Here is a 24,050-nt window from a genome sequence, read left to right on the forward strand (position 1 = left end):
ATAGTAGACTAATGGTGGGAAAGAAATCTCAGAAACACATTCTTTACTTGCTTTTATACTTGTATTCATGAACAGTCCTTCCTTAGAACAAACTGTAGTTTATTGTATGCAATTTTAGTATAGTCTATGATAACTGAAGAAAGGTTAAAAACTGAGAGAGATTTTGATGGAAATTTTTCTGTATAGGAAGATCCATACATATAGGTGGCTGAGTAAACATTATTGAGCTTAATGTTTTAGAAATTTTTTTCACCAGTTTTTCCCTTGGTTTTGATGTTTGTGCCCTTCTTTTGTCTGTTGTTGTTTTTTAAGGAGGGACATTTGTGTGTAGATCCTGTATTTTAGGAAACTTTATTAATGTGCCATCTGAAGCAGACATTGATACTTTTAGGTTATGTAAATTTCTAAAATTCCTAAGGGAAAAAGATATTGCGCATATTATTTGAAGGAGAAGCAGCAATTCTTCTCCACTGGTGTTTAATTTTATGTATGTATTTATGGCTGTGCTGGGTTTGTGATGCTGTGCATGGGTTTTCTCTAGTTGCAGCGAGCAGGGGCTACCCTCTTCTTGCGGTGCACAGGCTTCTCATTGCAGTGGCTTTTCTTCTTGCAGAACATGGGTTCTGGGGGTACCCAGGCTTTCGTAGTTGCAGCTGTTGGGCTATAGAGTGCAGACTCAGTATTTGTGGCGAACAGGCTTAGTTGCTGTGCAGTGTGTGGGATCTTCCCAGATCAGGGATGGAACCAGTATCCCCTGCATTGCAGGGCCGACTCTTAACCACTGGACCGCCAGGGAAGCACTGCACTGATATTTTAAAAATATCTTCAGATGATTTAGAATTTCGATGGTCTTGCAGAAAGATACTAAATCTCCAGTGTTAGTTAGTGGGGATTCTTGGAATTCTAATACATGCAATTCTAAGAAGATGAAAAGATGAAGCCTATCATTTAAAAAATATAAACCAAAAAAAACCTTTTTGAATACCTCCTATATATACATGATATAAAATTCATAATTTTCAAAAGAGCATTTAGGAGAGTGAAAAGTAAGTATCATCTATACCCTGGCCCACACTAGTTATCTACCCTCAAGGTAACCATTTTTACTAATTTTTTAAATATTCCTTCTAGAAATCTAAATGTACCTTAAAATTGAACTCTGCTACACTGGTGGTGGGAATGTAAATTGGTGCAGCCACTTTGCGGAACAGTATAGAGGTTCCTTAAAAAACTAAAAATAGAATTGCCATATCCAACAATCTCACACCTGGGCATATATCTGGAGAAAGCTATAATTAAAAGAGATACATGCATCTCTTCACTGCAGCACTATTTACAGTGAATGGATAAAGAAGATATATATATATATATATATCACAATGGAATATTACCTGGCCATAAAGAAGAATGAAATAATATCTATAGGAAATAAATTTCCACATTGGAAACAAATTTATGGTTGCCAAAGGGGAAGGGGGGAGGAAAGGATAAATTAGGAGTTTGGAATGAACATCTATATACTACTATATTGAAGACAGATGACTAACAAGGACCTTCTGTGCAGCACAGGGAACTATACTCAGTATTTTGTAGTAATCTAAAAGGGAAAAAAATCTGAAAAAGAATATATTAGACCCCCCTCCACATGTATATGTACCTGGATTACTGGGCTGTACACCTGAAACTAGCAGAATGTTATAAATCAACTTCAATAAAAAAGTTCCTGAAAATTATTCCTTTTATTGTTATTAGTAAATGTTTTCTTAATTATAGTAAAATCTAGTGATATTTTTGCAACCTCTATTATGATTTTACTTTATAATTATGGTTGCAGTGTGAATTACATGTCAGTGCTGGAAATATCTTGAAATAAGCTTACTGTCTCTGCACTTTTATCCTTTTGTTTTTAGAAACACAGGATTTTGTTTTGTTTTAAATTGTGCCCTTCTGAGGTAAAAGAGCTCACAACTAGTGAGAATCTAAACGAAAACAATTTGAGGAGCAACATGAATACTTTGAATCTTTATTCATTTCTCAATGATAGATTTTCAACTAAGTGTTTTTAAATTTTGGCCATGCACTTGTTTGAATATCTTGTGAATAATGTCATGTGTTTTGTTCCCATGTAGGCATTTAGCCTCAAAAATTTTTAATCTTGCTAGTTTCAGAAGTAATTGAGCCAGGCCAGCAATCTGTTGAAAATATAAAGGAAGCAAGCTGCAGTAAAGAGCTGTCTTTGTGTGAAACACAATGTAAAAGATTTGGTTAATTCTTGTGAATTTGGCCTGTGTAAGTATTCCCTTTCTAATCTTTAGTGTTATGTTTCTGTTAACCCCTGTGGTTAAAGCTGTTTCTAAAAATCTAATTAAAAAAAAATCCCCATTTAGAGGACCAGAGCATGACTCACAAGTGAGTCTGTGAAAGTCTTTGTAAATATTTTTTTGTATCTCACCAAAATGAAACAATAAAGGCAGCTTTCCAAATAAAGAGCTTATAAGGGACATGTAAAAATCTTAAAATGGTAATAATGGATTCTAGATTATTTCCTTTTTCCATTTGCTAGAAACTTTTCAGTAAGACACATTGGAAGTTTTTATTTTATTGAAATACACGTAAGCTTTTGCTTTATTGAGGATAGTATGCAATCTGTGAGGTGTTTTTTTATGTGTGACCTTCCATCTTAATAGCCAGTGCTTTTCTAATCTTATGACTCAATGACTCTTAACCTTCCTGGTCCCCATTTTGTATTTCCTCTGGGGTCTTACTGCAGTCCCAGAGGTACATAGTAACTGGAAGCTAGAGACGGAAGAGGCTTTGAATGACCTTTTCTCACTTAACACAGTTTGCCCTCCCATTTTCCCCAACAGGAGGGTTACTGTAATCCCCTCAGTGACTGTTAGCACACTGAAATCCAGATACTCCCAGCTTTTCTCCTCAGTTCCTCTTGCGTGTGTCCCAGTTCCCTTCTTGAGCCTTTGGCTCAGTTTCCTTTATGTTCCCCAAGGCTTCATTTCACGAATCTGTTTTTCTGCTCTGCTGTCTGCTTTATTTACTTCTTCTCATTCTACCTTTAGATTCCTTCTTTTTTTTTAACCCCAATGTGTGTCTCCTTGAAACTGCTGTTTGCTGTTGTTTAGTTGCTAAGTTGTATCTGACTCTTTGCAACCCCATGGACTGCTGTTTTCAGAGATTAGGGTTTTAATTGTGGAAAAGTATTTGAGAGTAAGTCTGCATGTAGTCAAATTTTATGTAAGGAGATCTTACAGTTAGGAAGAGATTTCTGCACTATTGGAAAGACTAATTTTTTCATCTCAAGGTTCTTCTCTGTCTTCTCTACCTTTTGCTTCTTTAGGAATTATTAGCTTTACAACTACCAGGAGAGTGTTGTTATGTGGGCCTGGTGCACCAACCAGAAGTGCAGCAGTTAGAATGAAAGCTGTTTGGTCTGGTGGACAATGTTGAAGGTATTTTATTTCACTGGGTAGGCAGCTCTGGGAGGATGGAGCACTGTCTGCTTTACCAGGCTGCACATCTCCATCAGTTCTTTTAGTTCATAGGATATTTGATGTCTCAGCCAGATGCTGTTACCTTGGAGTGAGAGCAGGAGCTGGTGGGCAGCTGACTTAACTCTCGTGACTCCCTTCAGGGATGATTTGAGAAGACACTATTAGATAATGGGACATCGGCTTCCCAGGTGGCACGGTGGTAAAGAATCTGCCTGCCAGTGCAGAAGACACAGGAGATTTGGGTTCCATCTTTGGGTCAGGAATATCCCCTGGAGTAGGAAATGGCAATCCACTCCAGTATTCTTGCTGGGAAAATTGCATGGACAGAGGACCCTGGTGAGCTACAGCCCATGGCTTTGCAAAGAGTCAGACATGACTGAGCACACATGAGTGCGTGCGTGCGTGGACCACCAGGGTGTTAGCAGATCAAACTAGGTTGGAATTCTGAAGTTCTACATTGGGATTATTTGGGGAATTTGCTTTACTCATTGTATTTTAAGTGTGTGCGTGCTCAGTCCTGCCCGACTCTTTGCGACCCTTTGTACTGTAGCCTGCCAGGCTCCTCTGTTCATGCAATTTTCCTGGCAAGAATACTGGAGTGGGTTGCCATTTCCTACTCCAAGGGATCTTCCTGACCCAGAGATCGACCCCGAATCTCCTGCGTCTCCTGCGTTGGCAGATGGATTCTTTACCGTTGTGCCACCTGGGATCCGTTAAATGGGAATAAGAAGACATTTAAACAACATACTTGCTTGAATAGATGAAGCTCACAGCCTGTATGTGTGACAACAGAACATTTACTAGCTAACTGTTTCTTACCACACACTGAGGTTGAAGAAAACTAATCTACAAAGCAGCATATAAATTTGAAGGTTCTAATCTATACCTTTTGCTCAGACTCTGGGGAAGTGAAAATTGTACAACATTGCCCCTTACATTGAGAAGCATGTGGTTTAGTAAAGAAGACAATACATGAAATGACTACAGCAAGTTAATATATAAGCCAGTTCTACAAGTGGAAAATAACTCTGGAATATGATGTCCAGTACATTAGCCATTAACCGAATTTGGCTATTGAGCATTGAAAAAGCAGCTAGTCCAAATTGAGAAGTGCTGTAAATATAAAATATACACTTGATTTCAGAGACTTAGTACAGGAATGTAAAACATCTCTTTAAAAGATTTAAAAACATTGATTACATGTTGTAGTTGTAATATTTTGGATATATTAGTAAATTTAATGTTAGCTTTTTTTTTTTACCTTTTGCATCTTTGTACATTTTTAAAATGTAGCTATTAAAACTTTTAAATTCCATTTGTAGTTTGCATTCTGTTTCTGTCAGATGATCTGCTGTAGAAGTTTAAAGGAAATAGAGAAAAAAATGCACACGGTTGTAGACAAAAAACGTTTCATGGAAGAGATAGACTGTCAGCTGCTTCTGGAGGGAGTGGGGCTGATCTTGTCCGGTATAGTCAAAGAAAGATGGCAGTTATGGCGGTGGCCCTGTGCATGAGAGCAAGAGCTGAAACTTGCAGTATTGTGAGCGATAAGGAAATACTTTGACTAGAGTGTTTGTTTTGAGACATGGTGGAAAATCAGGATTTAAAGGGAGATGGGATTACATTTTAGATGATTTTGTTCTTGTACAGAATAAATGAGTAATGTGTATTTGTTGACTATGTTATAATGAGTAGTTTGGAACTGATCCTGTAAAGAGGGGAAGTTATTAAACTTTGGAGGGTAGATAACATGACAGAGAGAGTTCTGAGATTCTTCTAATGATGTGGGTGTGATGATACGAGGTGAGAGGCTGGAGTTGGGGGACCAAGGGAGGGACTGCTGTAAAGACTGATGTGTGCTAGACTGGGGTGGCGGCCCTGGGAATCAAAACCAACAAGCTTCCTACTCTCATGGAGCTTGAAGTCTTGTGAGTGAAATGTATCAGCAAACTGACAGGGCAAAGATAATGAGATAAAGAAAGTACCCAGTGCTGGGAAACACAGAGGAAGGGAACTGCTTAGCTGTGGTGAGGATTGGAGGCATTGGGTCAGAGAATGCTTCTACAGCAATAGTCAGTTGTCATTGACCCTAAGGAATGTGTGCGGCTTCTCAGTAAGCACATTTGCGGTGAAAGATTTGGAAAGTAAATCCCTTGGAGACAGAGGAAAAAGTGTCAGGAGAAAGAGAGCACTGGTTAGGGAGTCAGGAGACTTGTCTCTCCTTTTGCTTGTGTGTGACCCTGGGAGGTTTCTTCTTCCTGAGCTTCATCTTGCTCATTTGTGAAATGTGGAATAGCAGACAAGATCTTCAAGTCTTAGCCTTCTAATTGAACGTCGTCAGCTTGATGTGTTTACCATGTCGTATCCTCATGAGTGGCCTCTGTTAGGGCCTCAGAAGGGAGAATGGGACCTGCTGCTGAGAGCAGGAAGCCTTTGCTTCCCCAGCCTCACCTTCTCTGGTTAGTCTTTCACCAGCAGAGGGGCATGATCAGTCGGTGAGGAGAGGGATTGACCCTGGGGGAGGGGATTGAATTGGATCCAGAAATAGGACAAACTATATAAAAAAGTACAAGAGGAGAGTCCATAGTTTTGTTGTTAAGGGAATGGTGGTACCACAGTCAGAATCAGAGTGGGAAACCTGTTTTAGGGAGAAAGATAATGAACTCTCCTTTGGATTTTTTGGATTGAGACAAATTTAGCCTGGAAATCTTTAATATTAGTGATATAAACCAGAGCTCAGTTGAGAGGTCAAGACTAGAAAGGGATCTGGGAGTCATTAAGGTGACTTGTTGTTGTCAGAATTAAAGCACTCTTTAAGAACTAGGGGCTCAAAATTGGGCTTTGAAAAATGTCCAGAATGGGAGAATAAAGGGTGAGGGAAGTGAACCCATAAAGATAGAGCAAGGTAGAGCTAGTATGTCGTGGGACCAAGAAAGTCTTAAGTGGAGAGGATGATCCAGACTGCCAGAAACTTGGGAGAGTGAATTGTTTAGAAGATGTCTGTCCCAGGTTGGGTTCTCCAGGAAGCAGATGTTGAGACAGAGCTGAAAGTGCAGAAGGGTTACTGGGGAGAAACATGTATGGGGGAGAAAAAGAGAGAGGAAGCAGGATTGGGAAAAGGAGCTGTCAGTCTAGGACATGGACTTGACAAAACCAGGAGCTCTGGAGCCGAGATGGCCTCTTGGAGGACACCCACACTGGGGAGAAATGACGTCACTACCTTGCTCAGTCATTGGCTGAGGTGGACCCTGGAGGTACTAATAGCTGGAGGCTCTGCTAACCTCAGCTCCTCCTTGTAGCCGGGCCTCAGTTCCTTTCTTGAGTGCTGCAGCTGTGTGTCTGCCACAGAGTCTTTTTGAGAAAGCAGTTTCATGACTCTGATAGGGATAGAAAGAAGCCGTATTATAGTGACTAGAGGGGCAGTCACTATAATACGGGGCCTGAGTGGTCAGAGGATGGGGCAGCAGAGGTGAGCCCTCAGATCTGTGATCTTTGTCATCACTGAGTGGTCAGAGGATGGGGCAGCAGAGGTGAGCCCTCAGATCTGTGATCTTTGTCATCACTGAGTGGTCAGAGGATGGGGCAGCAGAGGTAAGCCCTCAGATCTGTGATCTTTGTCATCACCTTTGGTGTGTACTGTGGCCTCAGATCTCTTGGAGAAGAGTATACTAAAGTAAACTGCCTGGTTTCTCTGTCTTCTACTGTACAGTTCTCTCTCATACACTTGTTAATTTCTCTCGAGTCCTTTCCTCAAAAATCCAAACTGGACTGCTGTACTAGGTCTCAGGTCAGATGAGTAATGCCTGCTAATTCTGGGAGTGTTAGTGACTAATAGAGGTATTGTATAGAGTTTTTTTTTTAAACTTCAAAAATTATTTGAATTAGAGATTCCAATTAAACAAAAATTCTTTCTGGAAAGAATATGCTGGTAGTTTAGTGAAATACATTAAAAAAAAAACCCACATCTAGATTAAGGTGACGGAGAAGCAAACTAAATGAAACTAAACCAAAAAAAAGAAAGAAAGAAAATTCTTAAATGGGACTCATTTAGCAAACATTTGTAGGCATCAGACACTGTCTTCTCGGCATTTCATTAGGTTTTAGTACTACAGGATAGATACACTAGTCTATAGTCTATCCTCTCTCTAAGGAGCTTACAGAGTTGTGGGAGAAATAGATAGAGGCTTACTTCCTGTACATGAATTATCTTCTTAAAGACATTTGTTTATGCTCTGATCCCGTGGGAGGCTGGAATCTAAGGCGGCTGCTCAGGTAGGGAGACTTTATTGCCCACATTGTGGCTTCAAGAGGCATGGCAAAGCACAGTTCTTTATGGATGACTAAAGTGAGTTAATTTCATCAACTTTATAGTCCTACAGTGATCTCTTCATATAATTTTATTGGTGCTTTCTAGCTGGGATTTTTAAAAATTCCTTTAACATTAATAATTTTACATAAATATATTTAAATTTTACATAAATATAAAAGCTTCGCCTTTTCTTATTTTAAAGATAGTACATAGAATATTCAAACAATACCTTAAAGTATAGAGACAAAGATAAAAGCACCTGGACTTCTGCCACTAAAGGCAGATGCAGTTAATTTTGCAGTGATTATCCTTTTAGCATTTCTTTGTCCCTCCCTATCCTTCCTCCATCTCCCTTACTGCTTACAAACATATACATGCGTGCACACATGTGCATATACATATATATTCTTTTATGTAAATAGGATCCTATTTCATATGCTTTTGTAACCTGTTTTCTTAATCATGGGTCATGTTTCTTAGGGTCATGTTTCCATGTCAATGCACATAGACACAGACACCATCATTCTTTATAATGACTATGAGCTATTTTACTGTGTTGATGAGTCATGCTTTATTTAACTGCTTTATTGCTCACAGATATTTGAAATGTTTTGGTGGTTTCAGCCAGGGATGCTGTGAAACTTCCTACAATGCATAGGACACTTCTCCCTGCTCCCCAACAAAGAGTTATCTGGTCTAAAATGTCAGTAGTGGTGGAGAAAACTTGCTCTATACCTTCTCTCGTATTGGATGTTGGCAATTTTTACTCTCCTATGTCTGGTCAAATGCAAGGAGTTGCTTTTCAGGTGAAAAAGGAGTTGCTTTTTTAATGTGCATTGTGTTGATTACTAGTGAAGTAAAGTAGCTTTTCCTGTATTTATTAGTCATTAGCTGCTTTTGTGAATTTCCTATTCCTGTCTGTTGTCCCTTTTTAAAATTAGGTGTTCATTTCTTACTTAATAATTTCTAGGAGTTATTTGAGTATTGGAGCTATTAGCCTTTTTTGTTTATGGTATCTCTTTTTAAAAGGAAATTTAAGAACTTTTATGTAGTCAGATCTCCCAGTATTTTCTTTCTGATTTCTGAAGAGGGCCAAGTTAGTGAACTATCCAAAATAACTTTTTAAAGATGGTCTATTTAAAATGTAATCCCGTGGCGTATGCTCTACTTTGTTGTTGTTGTTTAGTTGCCGAATCGAGTCTGACTCTTTTGCAGCCCTGGGGACTGTAGCCTACTGGACTTCTCTGTCTATAGGATTTCCCAGGCAAAAATACTGGAGTGGATTGCCATTTCCTTCTCCAGGGGATCTTCCTGACCCAGGGATTGAACCTGTGTCTCCTGCACTGGCAGGGGGATTCTTCACCACTGAGCCACCTGGGAAGCCCATGCTGTAGTTTAATGGCGTGTATTCTGTGGACAGCATTGCAACGGGTAATTTTGAGTTAGCTATCCTGCCTTAATGTGTCTGTGAGTGTTATATTCCTATTGAGTCCTCCCTTAACCCTCTGCTAGTCACTGAAGGATGTGGAAGAACAGTTTAAGGCAGGGTTTCCTCCCTCTCTGAGCCACAGTTAGGTATTTGAGCTATTGCTAGTGTATGAAGCAGAATTCACATAAGTGCTAAATAGGAGTTCAGTGGACAGAGGGGGCAGTGAAGGGTTCCTCGAGTTTATGAAGAGTGACCAAGTCTTGAATGATGCGACTAGGTAACAGATAACATTTCCAGCACAGGGTTTGATTGTGGGACAGGCAGTTAGGAAGGAGAGTTGGGTTCTTGCTTCCGATTTGTTGCTCATCAGTTCAGTTCAGTTCAGTCACTCAGTCATGTCTGACTCTTTGCGACCCCATGGACTGCAGCACACCAGGCCTCCTGTCCATCACCAACTCCCAGAGTTTACTCAAACTCATGCCCATTGAGTCAGTGATGCTATCCAACCATCTCATTCTCTGTCATCCCCTTCTCCTGCCTTCAATCTTTCCCAGCATCAGGGTCTTTTCTAAGGAGTCAGCTGTTCACATCAGGTGGCCAAAGTGTTGGAGTTTCAGCTTCAGCATCAGTCCTTCCAATGAATGTTCAGGACTGACTTCCTTTAGGATGTACTGGTTGGATCTTTTTGCAGTTCAAGGGACTCTCAAGAGTCTTTTCCAACACCACAGTTCAAAAGCATCAATTCTTCGGCGCTCAGCTTTCTTTATAGTTCACCTCTCACATCCATACATGACTACTAGAAAAACCATAGCTTTGACTAGATGGACCTTTGTTGCCAAAGTAATGTCTCTGCTTGTTAATATGCCGTCTAGGTTGGTCGTAACTTTTCTTCCAAGGAGCCAGCATCTTTTAATTTCATGGCTGCAGTCACCATCTGCAGTGACTTTGGAGCCCCGAAAAATAAAGTCTGTCACTGTTTCCACTGTTTCCCCATCTATTTGCCATGAAGTGATGGGACCAGGTGCCATGATCTTAGTTTTCTGAATGCTGAGTATTAAGCCAACTTATTAACTCTCCTCTTTCACTTTTGTCAAGAGGCTCTTTAGTTCTTCTTCACTTTCTGCCATAAGGGTGGTATCATCTGCATATCTGATATTTCTCCTGGCAGTTTTGATTCCAGCTTGTGCTTCATCCAGCCCAGCGTTTCTCATGATGTACTCTGCATAGAAGTTAAATAAGCAGGGTGACAATATACAGCCTTGATGTATTTGTTTCCCTCTTTGGAACCAGTCTGTTGTTCTGTGTCCAGTTCTAACTGTTGCTTCCTGACCTGCAACAGTGTGTGTGGCTTAGACAAATCTCAGGCTTCAGTCTTTTTATCAATGAAATAAAGAGATAGGATATTTCCTAAGATTGTTGTCACTGTTAAACTTACTGTGGTTTTACTGTCAAAGGAGAATTTTTAGAAGGAATTTGTTCAGCATTTATTGAAAGCCTTCTGCATTCTGAGTAGCATGCTAGGTATTGTGGGAATGCAAGGATGTAAGACATGGACCTTTCAGAAATTTAGTCTTATGGGAGAGAGTAAATCATGTGCGGGAGTGTAAAATAAGAAACACAGAGTGCTTGGGAAATGCAGAATGGGGAAGACCGTCTTGATTTTGGGTGGTGGAGGCTTTAGAAAGGAATGGCATTTATGTTAGGTAGAAATGGAGGTGTAGGGGTGGTTGAGCAGAGGCCTGGAGGGGGACAGGGAAGTGATACGGGGTTTGCTTGAAGTGCTGTACTCAGTCACTTCAGTTGTGTCCGACTCTTGTGACCCTGTGGACTATAACCTGCCAGGCTCCTCTGTCCATGGAATTTTCCCAGCAAGAATACTGGAGTGGGTTTCCATGCCCTCCTCCAAGGGATCTTCCTGATGCAGCAGGTGAACCTGAGTGTCTCCTGAGTCTCCTGCACTGCAGGCGGGTTCTTTACTGCTGAGCCGCTGGGGAAGCCCCTAAGGTGTTCTGCGTAAACTTGTTTGCCTAGTTTTGTACAGTTGGTGCAGAAGGGTGGGAAAAGATAAGGCTGAAAGGTAAAGTGGGACTGGCTTGCCAGGGGGCATACACCACCTTGGTTTTTCCCTCCGTAGGCTTTTTATGGCTTTCAGACAAGGTGGGAGCGTGAGGTGAGCAGCCCTTGAAGATGAATGTGGTAGAAGTGGCTAAGATGGTGATTGATTGCATTCAGGGACTTGAGTCAGAGATGACGTTGAGATTTCTGAGGCTGAGTATAATACAGATAGTTTAAGAGAAAGCTAGCAGGCCTTAAGCAGTGACAAGCAGGACGAAAAGATATTGTCAGGAAAGGGAAAATGAGTCCTTGTGGTAAGGGGCGGGATTTCTATTAAGACAATGCTCTTAAGGCAGGGCATAGCATGGGTAGGAAATTGGTCATTCTGTTAGGAAGCGTTTTCTGGTAATTCACCATCAGCTTGAAATTTTATTAATCAGACAGGAATTTTCACGCTTTAAAAAAAGATTACCCATTATGAATTTTAGTTCTGTAATTGTGTCCCTTGAGATAAGCTCGCTGGGATCTCCACCCCTCTTTTTTTCAGTGTTGAATTTTGCCCATTACGCACATCCTGTAAAGGGAAGCAGCATGTGACTGGGGTTCGGCCGGGAGGGAGGTTCTTTTCAGAGAACCTTTGTAATCTCTGCATCTTTGGGAGGGAGGAGGGTAAACATTAGGCATTAGGCACTCATGTGTGTTAAAACACTGTGTAGTCGTTCATCATCCTTGAGTTCTTTCCATGATAGTTGGAGTAAAATACTTAAAAAGGGTAAACGGCAAACCACTGAACAGGAACCAACCACACGAGCAGTTAGTCATTTCTTGTCGGCAGAGGCCCTGCAGAGGCCCTGGCAGACAGCTATGAAGGAACTGGAATGATGAGGGTCTGGCATGGATATGGATCTTTTATTGTAGTAACAATAGTTTATTCTTCAGATCAAGGAATGAGAGCAAAGTTGCTTAGCAATTATGTGGGCGTTGAAAGAATGGCCTTTGGAGGAGCAGGCATTTGAAGTAGGATAAATTCAACTTTCTCAAGAAACTTACACTGATTAGCGTGATTCAGGGGCAGTCCTTTTACAAATCAAGAATGTGTAGTCCTGTTTCCTCCTGATGGCTTTGGTCCTCATCTGTTTTCCAGTTTTCTCATCTGGAGAGGAGGATGGTAACTCTTGGAACAGTTTTCCCCAAAGGCAGGTGCTGGGAGATGAGGGCTCCCAGAAAGAGAGTGGTCCCAGACTTCTAGGCAGATGTGGTTCTTTACCGTTGGATCTCACTTCGCTCCACTAAATAGCTGTGGCCGTCTTGCTGGGTGCTGGAGACCTGACCTGGTGGGCACTGGTCCATCACTTCACCTTAGCAATAATAGACATGCATGGCCACAGCACGCAGGTCACTTTTGTATGGTCAGGGCTCTCTGTTTGTCCAGGGGGAAAGGGAAAGTGGTAGGGCGTGGAAAGGGCACCAGAGTATAAGGTTTGGGTTCTAGTCCTAGTTTCACTGCACCAAAAACTATGTGATTTGGGAGACATCTCCTCATCTCTGAATTAGCGTCATCTGTACAGAAGCAGTATTATCTACTCTCCAGGGGTGAGACTAAAAGCAACTAATGGATAATGTGAGTCTACTCTAAAAAAGCATCAACTGCTGTGTAAGTTTGTGGAGATTTTACTTCTTGTTACTAGTTTATATGCTGGCCTTCAGGAATCCTCTTTTTTTTTTAAAATACCTTTTACTTAAAAACTTTGAGATACTGTTGTTACTTTGTTTAAAGAGGACTTCCCTGTTCTAGACCTTACTAACAATGAAAAAAGCTGAATTTCTGATCTAAACTATAGTTCTTTCTGTTGAATTCATGAAATGAGTTTTGGTTGATAGTTAAGGATTGGACTTTTGAAAACATTAGTTTTAGAAACAAGTCACCAAGTCTTCATTTTGCAGTGAGGGTACTGAGACTAAGCAAGTAAGCAGCAAAATATTCTAATATTTTAAAAGGGTAAATGGTAAACCACTGACCAGGAACAGACCACATGAATACAGTGGGTACTCAAGTCTCCTCCTCCAGGGTCCTTTAATATAATCTGATGCCTCTCGCACAGTTTGCTTAACTAAAATAGATTGTTAAGAAAGTTATCCTTGAATTCAGTTATCCCTGTATTTTTTAAAAGTGCTGTTTAATTATCCATGGCTGGAGTCTAGGGTTTAAATCTAAATTTTCAGTGAGATCACTGGATTGAACTAAAGCATCTACACAAAGATGTTGATTTTAGAAAACTGAAAACATAATGTTCCTTATTACTGGAGAGTGTTGGACCAGGGTTTACAAAACCTGACTTAGTCTCAGTTCTCCCAAGTCACCTTAGTCAAGAAAAACAAATTTAATCTCTTGGAGCCAGTACGCACCATGTGTAAGATGGGAAGGATCTAAGGCCTCTACCAGTACTTTGGTTGGAGGGTCTGTGAAACCCAAAGGCAGAAAAAGGGATGGGTGTGGGAGAGATGGTGTCTCCTTTTTTTTGTACCCTGAGAAGTTTGCATTAATCAGTTACTTTTCTCATATTTTATCCCTCTATCTGGAAGACCTTGCAGTTGCCCTTTTCCTACCCAAAGTGACAGTGAAAGTGGTAGCCACGATCAGTTGTGTCCGATTCTTTGTGACCCCATGAACTGTAGCCTGCCAGGTTCCTCTGTCCATGGAATTCTCCAGGCAAGAATACTGGAGTGGGTTGGCATTTCCTTCTCAAGGGGATCTTCCTCACCCAGGGATCGAACTCCGGTCTTCTGCATTCCAGGCAGATTCTTTACTGTCTTGAGCTACCAGGGAAGCCCTTTCCTACCCAAAAGCTCTCCTTATTTTGGGGCCTAGGTTACATTTCATTTAATATATGATGTCATTGTAGCACACACTATTCTTTCTGAACTCATTTGTTGCCCTTATACTTCATCCATTAGTCATGGTACGTTGCTGTGGGATATGTCTCTCTTTTGTACCTAATTTTTAGGGGGTAAGTTAATGTAGAAGATAAAGTGTAGAGTTCAAAGATAAGTTGATTTAGCTGTGTGGGACTTCCCTGGTGGTCCAGTGGCTGACTCCATGCTCCCAATGCCGGGAGCCCAGGTTCCATCCCTGGTCAGGGAACTAGATCCTGCATGCCAAAGCTAAAGATCCTGCCTGGTGCAATAAAGATTGACGATCTTGAGTGCTACAACTAAGACTCAGTGTGGCCTAATAATTTTTTTTTAATTAAAAAAAAAATATTAAAATATTTAATGTGAGCTTAAGCTGGCCATTAAGAAAAATGTGTGTATGTATATATGCTTAATTTTTAAAATAGCTATTACATTTTTTGAATAGGTAAAATTTTTTCCAGAACTTAATAACGAGGGAGATACAGTGAAAAATCTTTTGGTCTTGGTCTGCAATCAAACTAGTTTTCCCCCCACTGTTACTTGTTTCTTATATATCCTTGTAGAGTTCATAAATTTTTTTCTTCCTTTTTCTTTTACACAGAAGCACACTGTATGTAGTCTTAGATACATTGTTTTGTTTTGTTTTTTTTTTTCACTTAAGTTACCTGGGAGATCTTTTCATATCACTACACAGTAAGTTCCTCATTGTTCTTAATGTTTTATGGATATACCATAGGTTAACCTGTGATTGGGAGTTTTTACTTGGGTAAAGTCCCAAATAATTTTAAAATCTGAAAGACTATTGGGCCTTATAAGAGGACTGTATTCTTTATTTTTCTATATTTCTACAGTGTGTTGCAGTTTTTAAGCACTTTATATTCTTGAAGTAGATCCTCACAAAAACTCTATAGGTGTTACAAGGTAAATAAAGAAAGGAAATGTCTATTTAGGATTTTTTGACTGTGGTGCAAGATTCAATAAAAGCTCCACCGTGCCCTTTTCATGTGCTGTACTACTGGCAAATAGAGAGTTTACTTGAGAAACACAGCCTGCTTTGTAGGGCTGATAAAAGTCTTCATTACTTCATTTATAACCATTTGTGTACTTCCTTCACTTTACTTACTTCCTTAAAACCAGCAGAGCATGTAGAAAAGGATCTCCACATAAATGAAGCTTTGAGAAACAAAACAAATGTAGACAGAAGATATGCAAATGTTATTTTTATAGATTAATTTTTTAAATTGTAAAAAATCCTAACTGAAATATATGTATGCAGAAAAAAGTGACTTGCTTAATGGAATTGGAAGTATTCATTGAGGTGAATGTGGCTCCTTAAAGCAATTGAATGGGTAGGGCTGAGAAAAACAGGGAAGATTTTAACCTGGGATTTAACATCTAATAAGATTCTCTTTAGAGGAAGTACCGCTTTAGCTGTAGAATTTGACCTGTTTAGAATGCACAAATGAAATGGAAGGAATTTAAGTTTTATTTTTAAATTTTCATTTAATATGAAACACAATTAGTACTCAAATAGCCCAAACTGCTAACTCAACTACCTGAATGTTAAAGTGTGCATTTAGATTATGGCAAGACCAGAACGCAAGTTCTCTGCAAAATATTTTCAGCCATTTTGGTGACTCTTGAGATATTTTTGCTATTGATTTTTTTATATATTTTTAAACCAGGCAATTGATTTCTTTCTCTTTTATACTTTTATACTCATTTTATACCCTCATTTTATACTCTTTTATACTCATTTTATACCCTTTTATACTCATCCTGAAAACTTAACCTAGCATCATGGAGTTATAGAGATGGTTGGACGACTAGAGATTACTAATCAATATTTGATATATTCGTACATTAACCTGGCCCTTTCTGTTGAACAAAAGAGAGAAGTGAAGCGGAGCGAGGTTGTGGCCAGCCTGGCTTGGCCACCTTATCCAGAGCCCCCAGCCGCAGCTCTTCAGTACCTTGCGGTTTCTTTCACAGCTTTGATTGACAGACACTGTTCCTGCCTGGAGAATCCCAGGGATGGGGGAGCCAGGTGGCTGCCGTCTGGGGTCACACAGAGTCGGACACGACTGAAGTGACTTAGCAGCAGCAGCAGCTCTGCTTGGGGAGATGTTCAATTCTGAACACATTCTCTTGCTCTTTCCCCCCTTTTTCTTTCTAATGTGGGCCAATTTATAAAAGCCTACAAGGAGTATGTGCAGAAGGGAATGGCAGTCCACTCCAATATCCTTGCCTGGAGAATTCCATGGACAGAGAAGTCTGGCAGGCTGTAGTTCGTGGGGTCGCAGAGCCAGACACAAGTCTAACTAACACACACACAAGGAGTACTACAGATCTTTCATGGGGCCTGGCTCATTGTAGGCAAGTAGAAGAGACTTGTTTGAAGTGAACCAAAACTGGAGAGGGAATGAGACCCTGTCGATAACAAGTGGGGAACCTGGCAGCTGGCAGTTTATTTTTCATCTTTCTCTCCCCAGGGTAGGGGCAGCCGTTTGTGTTCCAAACGTGAAGGTGCCACGTGCTGCTTAGTGGATGCCTCTAAACTGCTCTTTCTCCCTTATAGGTCCTCTCCCATAACCTGTGCACGGTGCTGAAGGTTCCACATGACCCCGTTGCCCTTGAAGAGCACTTCAGGGATGATGACGAGGGACCTGTCTCCAATCAGGGCTACATGCCTTATTTAAACAAGTTCATTTTGGAAAAGGTATGATTCTAACCTCTTCCTGCTTATAGCGGGTGTTCAAGTTACACATTACAAGTGGGCCCCACACATCTTTGTTGGTGAGTTCCCTAAGGAGTTTAGTTGTGAAGCATCTCGAGATAAATCAGAATGAAAGAAGAGACTGACAGTGCTTCCTCTTTCTCTCTCTTCTCCAGTGTCTTCTAAACCTTGGTTTGATACTTTTACAACTGGCTCTTTTTTTGAAATTAAGAACTGTATTTTGTGTTAATCTGCACCTGTCTTCTCTTTGGGAGCTTTTCTTTTTCCTTTGTAGATTCTGGTTCCACATGTACCAGAATTGTTAAAGCATGGATTTGATATATGATTTTTTGTTTTGAATTCTGGTTCCACATGTACCAGAATTATTAAAGCATGGATATGATGTGGTAAAATATCTATACTTTATAGATACTATACAGCAAAGTTTTCATCCTGGACTTTTCTGGGTACCACGTGGATGTTTCCTCTATTATGTTTTAACTAAGGATGCTATAAACTATTAGGTGTTTGGAAGCCAAATATAACCTACTGGTATTTTCTGCCTCATTTGAGGTCTCCTTTGGTTTGGATAATTAAAAATGACACATTAAATTGTTAGATATAATGTTCATTTTTTTTTGAAGAAAATCATCTAAATTAATGGCACATTTAATTAAAAACATTTGTGATTTAAAAGTTATGAAAGATAGGAATTCCCTGGCAGTCCAGTGGTTAGGACTCTATGGTTTCACTTGCTGTGGCCTGTGTTCAATCCCTAGTTGGGGAACTAATATACTGCAAGATGCAGCCAAAAAAACTAATTAAGTAAAGTCTTAAAAAATTACATAAATTGGCTTATTGTTAAATAGGCACTTAGTAAAAATATATGAGATAAAAAGTGAACTCCCTTTTTAGTCTGAGTCTTTAGGAGTAACCACTTTTAATTATTTGCTGACCCTTTTATATGCATGCAAACACACACCTATACAGTACATAGTGTTTTATTTCTGTCCCAATAGGATCGTGCTACATAAAGTTCAGTTTGTTTTTTTAACTAAGCAATATATTACTGTCATCTTTCCATATTATGTACATTTAGTTTAGATATGAAAAGTAATCATATATGCACATTAAGGGTTGGGAGCTCCTACTTTTGCTTATTTATAATATATAGCATGAATTTTGGGGGTATATGTTAAAAATGTCTTTCAAAAAGTGACGGTGATAATACCTTTAAATTAAAAATAAAATACATTATAAAGCCTACTTTCCAATCACCTAAATACCATAACTACTGACATATTTTTTCCTATGATTTAAAAAATTTTTATAGCTATTTATATGTATAAATTCTTTTTATAATTTAGTATCTTTTTATAATACCAAAGTACAATAACTAAAATGTATAATAATAATTTAAGTTATTGGTTTGGAAAATGCCAAAATGTTGGTCAGCATTTTTTTTTAAATCACATTTTATTTTTTTAGAAATTTTGCAGCAAAGACTGTCAAAACTATAGTCTGTTCATTTAGGTAGTGTTCTTTGTACCTATATCTATTATATAAGCCTCAACAATACAATTTATGCTCTTTATTTGTATGTGTGCGTATGTTTATATAAATATAAAACATTGCCTTGGTCATGCTTTTCTTAGAAAAGAAACTGCAGAGGGAAAAACCACACCAAAATGAAATGTAAGACTTAAACTTGCAAAAACCGCCTATTGTATGATCCAGTTTATATGAAATGTCCAAAATAGGCAAACACATGAAGATACAAAATAGATTAGTGGTTGCCAGAGGTGGAGGGAAGCGGGAATGCTGAGTGACTGCTGATGGGTTTGAAGTTTCTTCTTGGGGTGATAAAAATGTTCTCGAGTTAGATAGTGATGATGATTGTAAAACCTGTGAATATACTGACTACTACTAAAATGTACACTTCAAGAGTGAATTTTTTGGTATGTGAATTATATCATGATAAAATTTTAAACAAATTATATATAAACTGTATAATTGTTTCTATATATTTCAGTATTGTTAGTTATTGACACAATGCTGTGCAGTAGATCCCAGATCTTTTTCACCTTATGGCTGGAAGTTTGTACACTTTGATCAGCATCTCCCCGTTCCCACTCCCTCTCTCCAGCCCCTGACCACTGCCATCCTATTCTCTTATTTCCTTAAGTTCATTGTTTTAAATATTCTACATAAAACTGAGAACATATAGTATTTGTCTTTCTCTTAAATTGTCTTAGCCATGGTTAGTTAAAACAACTTCAGAATCCTGAGTTTACCATTTGATATTTCTGCGTTAATTTAAATAAAAGTCAAGAGGTTTTGAATACAACTGCAGTGGTGAGAACGTTTATATTCCATTAACAGCCCCTAAGACAAGAGAGCCTGTTGATGAGGGTGAAAGAGGAGAATGAAAAAGCTAGATTAAAACTCAACATTCAAAAAACTAAGATCAGGGCATCCGGTCCCATCACTTCCTGGCAAATAGATGAGGAAAAAGTGGAAGCAGTGACAGATTCTAGATTCTTGGGCTCTAAAATCACTGTTGATGGTGACTGTAGCCCTGAAATTAAAAGAAGCTTGCTCCTTGAAAGAACAGCTGTGACAAATCTAGATAGCATATTAAAAAGCAAAGACATCACTTTTCATACAAAGGTCCGTCTAGTCAAAGCTATGGTTTTTCCAGTAGTCATGTATGGATGTGAGAGTTGGACCATAAAGAAGGCCAAGCGCCAAAGAATTGATGCTTTGGAATTGCGGTGTTGAAGGAGACTCTTGAGAATCCCTTGGACATCACGGAGGTCAAACCAGTCCTTAGTGAAATCAACCCTGAATATTCACTGGAAAGGCTGATGTTCCAATACTTTGGCTGCCTGGTGTGAAGAGCCAACTCATGGGAAGGGACCCTGATGTTGGGGAAGATTGAAGGCGAAAGGAGAAGAGGGTGGCAGAGGATGAGATGGTTAGATAGTATCACCGACTCAGTGGACATGAATTTGCGCAAACTCCAGGAGATGGTGAAGGACAGGGAAACCTGGCGTGCTGCAGTCCCTGGGGTTGCAGAGAGTTGGACATGACTCAGCACCTGAACAGCAACAACAACAGGATAAGTGGTTAGCAAATGAAGCCTGCCCAGATCCCACATAAGGGGTCAGATTAGGCGTATTCCCCTCCTTTTCGATCAGTACCTATTTTAATCACGTGTAGGCTCCAGTACTCTTGCCTGGAGAATCCCACGGACGGAGGAGCCTGGTGGGCTGCAGTCCATGGGGTCTCGAAGAGTCCGACACGACTGAGCAACTTCACTTTCACTTTTCACTTTCATGCATTGGAGAAGGAAATGGCAACCCACTCCATTGTTCTTACCTGGAGAATCCCAAGGACGGCGGAGCCTGGTGGGGTCACAGTCGGACACGACTGAAGCGACTTAGCAGCAGCAGCAGCAGGCTGTATGAACTAGAAGCAAGACAGTCTGCAGTGGACCGTCAAACCCAAAGGACCCCCTTTCTCTGTGCCTCTAGGACAAACAATGCCTAGATCCCTAATTTTTTCACCTAAAGTATATATGTTAGCACTCTGGCATTGTGGACTTTAAAGAAATAGACAAAAACTTGTTGTCTTCCCTCTTTTTATAAACATGTGTTTAAAACATACTACAACCTCATTGTATTTTTACTTTTTAAAAAATTTCAGTTTATTTAAACCAAAATCAAAACCAGAAACAGAGAGGTACCATTTCACGCCAGTCAGAATGGCTGCGATCCAAAAGTCTACAAGCAGTAAATGCTGGAGAGGGTGTGGAGAAAAGGGAATCCTCTTACACTGTTGGTGGGAATGCAAACTAGTATAGCCACTATGGAGAACAATGTGGAGATTCCTTAAACAACTGGGAATGGAACTGCCTTATGATCCAGCAGTCCCACTGCTGGGCATACACACTGAGGAAAGCAGAATTGAAAGAGACACGTGTACTCCAATGTTCATCGCAGCACTGTTTATAATAGCCAGGACATGGAAGCAACCTAGATGTCCATCAGCAGATGAATGGATAAGAAAGCTGTGGTACATATACACAATGGAGTATTACTCAGCCATTAAAAAGAATACATTTGAATCAGTTCTAGTGAGGTGGATGAAACTGGAGCCTATTATACAGAGTGAAGTAAGCTAAAAAGAAGAACACCAATACAGTATACTAACACATATATATGGAATTTAGAAAGATGGTAACAGTAACCCTGTGTACGAGACAGCAAAAGAGACACTGATGTATAGAACAGCCTTTTGGACTCTGTGGGAGAGGGAGAGGGTGGGATGATTTGGGAAAATGGCATTGAAACATGTAAAATATCATATATGAAAGGAGTCGCCAGTCCAGGTTCGATGCACAATACTGGACGCTTGGGGCTGGTGCACTGGGACGACCCAGAGGGATGGTATGGGGAGGGAAGAGGGAGGAGGGTTCAGGATGGGGAACACATGTATACCTGTGGCGGATTCATTTTGATATATGGCAAAACCAATACAATATTGTAAAGTTAAAAAATAAAATAAAATAAAAAATTAAAAAAAAAACCCAGAAACAGTTCACACAGTAAATATGTCTTATATTCGGCAAATGTTTGATGACCTGCTGTGTGCATGTGTTTGAGCTTAAAAATTAAAAAAAAAAAAGCAGAATTATGTCTGTTATTAAAATATATGGAACATACCGGGAAAGTCTCAGAAACCTGGAAATTGCGGTTTTTAAGTGCTAGAATTTGTGTGGGCTGGAAGACTGGGTAGAGAGACATGGTTGAATATCTTGAGGTGCTGTACCCTGATACCACATTTTGTTCTCCTTGATGTAACTTTCTTTAAACATCCTGAGCTTTAAAGTTTTAAAATGTTCTTTGTTTTAGTATTCAGGTATTTAAAAGTTTTGTAACTGGGGGAGAAACTATATGACAGACCTCAGTTCAGTTCAGTTCAGTCGCTCAGTTGTGTCCGACTCTTCGCGACCCCGTGAATCGCAGCACGCCAGGCCTCCCTGTCCATCACCAACTCCTGGTGTTCACCCAGACTCACGTCCATCGAGTCAGTGATGCTATCCAGCCATCTCATCCTCTGTCGTCCCCTTCTCCTCCTGCCCCCAATCCCTCCCAGCATCAGAGTCTTTTCCAGTGAGTCAACTCTTCGCATGAGGTGGCCAAAGCACTGGAGTTTCAGCTCTAGCATCACCCCCTCCAAAGAAATCCCAGGGCTGATCTCCTTTAGAATGGACTGGTTGGATCTCCTTGAAGTCCAAGGGACTCTCAAGAGTCTTCTCCAACACCACAGTTCAAAAGCATCAATTCTTCGGCACTCAGCCTTCTTCACAGTCCAACTCACATCCATACATGACCACAGGAAAAACCATAGCCTTGACTAGCCCAACCTTTTTTGGCAAAGTAATGTCTCTGCTTTTGAATATGCTATCTAGGTTGGTCATAACTTTCCTTCCAAGGAGTAAGCATCTTTTAATTTCATGGCTGCAGTCACCATCTGCAGTGATGTTGGAGCCCAGAAAAATAAAGTCTGACACTCTTTCCACTGTTTCCCCATCTATTTCCCATGAAGTGATGGGACTGGATGCCATGATCTTCGTTTTCTGAATGTTGAGCTTTAAGCCAACTTTTTCATTCTCCACTTTCACCTTCATCAAGAGGCTTTTGAGTTCCTCTTCACTTTCTGCCATAAGGATGGTGTCATCTGCATATCTGAGGTTATTGATATTTCTCCCGGCAATCTTGATTCCAGCTTGTGTTTCTTCCAGTCCAGCGTTTCTCATGATGTACTCTGCATATCAGTTAAATAAGCAGGGTGATAATATACAGCCTTGATGTACTCCTTTTCCTATTTGGAACCAGTCTGGTGTTCCATGTCCAGTTCTAACTGTTGCTTCCTGACTTGCATACAGATTTCTCAAGAGGCAGGTCAGGTGGTCTGGTATTCCCATCTCTTTCAGAATTTTCCACAGTTTATTGTGATGCACACAGTCAAAGGCTTTGGCATAGTCAATAAAGCAGAAATAGATGTTTTTCTGGAACTCTCTTTTTTTGATGATCCAGCAGATGTTGGCAATTTGATCTCTGGTTCCTCTGCCTTTTCTAAAACCAGCTTGAACATCAGAAAGTTCACGGTTCACGTATTGCTGAAGCCTGGCTTGGAGAATTTTAAGCATTACTTTACTAGCATGTGAGATGAGTGCAATTGTGCAGTAGTTTGAGCATTCTTTGGCATTGCCTTTCTTTGGGATAACATATTAAAAAGCAGAGACATTCTTTTATTACTGACAAAGGTCTGTATCGTCAAAGTTGTGGTTTTTCCCGTAGTCATGTATGGATGTGAGAGTTGGACCATAAAGAAAGCTGTGTGGAACAATTGATGCTTTTGAACTGTTGGAGAAGACTCTTGGGAGTCCCTTGGACAGCATGGAGATCAAACCAGTTTATCATAAAGGAAATCAGTCCTGAATACTCATTGGAAGGACAGATGCTGAAGCTGAAACTTCAGTACTTTGGCCACCTGATGCAAAGAGCTGACTCATTGGAAGGGACCCTGATTCTGGGAAAGACTGAAGGGAGGAGAATGGGACGACGGAGGATGAGATGATTGGATGGCATCACCAACTCAATGGGCATGAGTTTGAGCAGGCTTTGGGAGTTGGTGATAGATAAGGAGGCTTGGTGTGTTATAGTCCATGGGGTTGCAAAGAGTCAGACACAACTGAGAGACTGAACTGAACTGAACTGAGCGACTATAGCACTATTTAAGAAGTCCAAAATTAGCCACTACATTTGGGGAAAATCTTATTCACAGAGCAAGTGAGGATGTGATGAAACAGTGAGCCCTTGTTTATTATTGCTTAGCCACCTGGAGTGGAATTTTGCCAGGCTTTCAGTCCAAATAAAGCAGCCGAGGTTTCCATGGTGTGGGTTTAAATTGAGCGGATTGGTGCCTTGTTTTGAAACTTGGTTGAAAAAAAACGCCAGTAGTGACTGAAGAGTGTTAACAGAAAACTTAAAGATTGTCATCAGTTATGTAATGAATATATGAAATGATGATTAAACATTTGCAATATGTGCT

The 24,050-nt window shown here is 40.1% G+C and overlaps 1 protein-coding gene across 2 annotated transcripts in view; it reads left to right on the forward strand.

Moving 5' to 3' along the window:
- SWAP70 (switching B cell complex subunit SWAP70) overlaps nucleotides 1-24,050 on the forward strand; it is a 150,141-nt gene that overhangs the window by 79,865 nt on the left and 46,226 nt on the right. For both annotated transcript variants that reach the window (XM_027563251.1, XM_027563250.1), the window contains one exon: nucleotides 16,791-16,931. In XM_027563251.1, coding sequence (XP_027419052.1) covers nucleotides 16,791-16,931 — 141 coding nt within the window. The remainder of the gene's footprint in view (nucleotides 1-16,790; nucleotides 16,932-24,050) is intronic.

This window comes from Bos indicus x Bos taurus, chromosome 15, assembly GCF_003369695.1.
Source record: "Bos indicus x Bos taurus breed Angus x Brahman F1 hybrid chromosome 15, Bos_hybrid_MaternalHap_v2.0, whole genome shotgun sequence".
Lineage (NCBI taxonomy): Eukaryota > Metazoa > Chordata > Mammalia > Artiodactyla > Bovidae > Bos > Bos indicus x Bos taurus.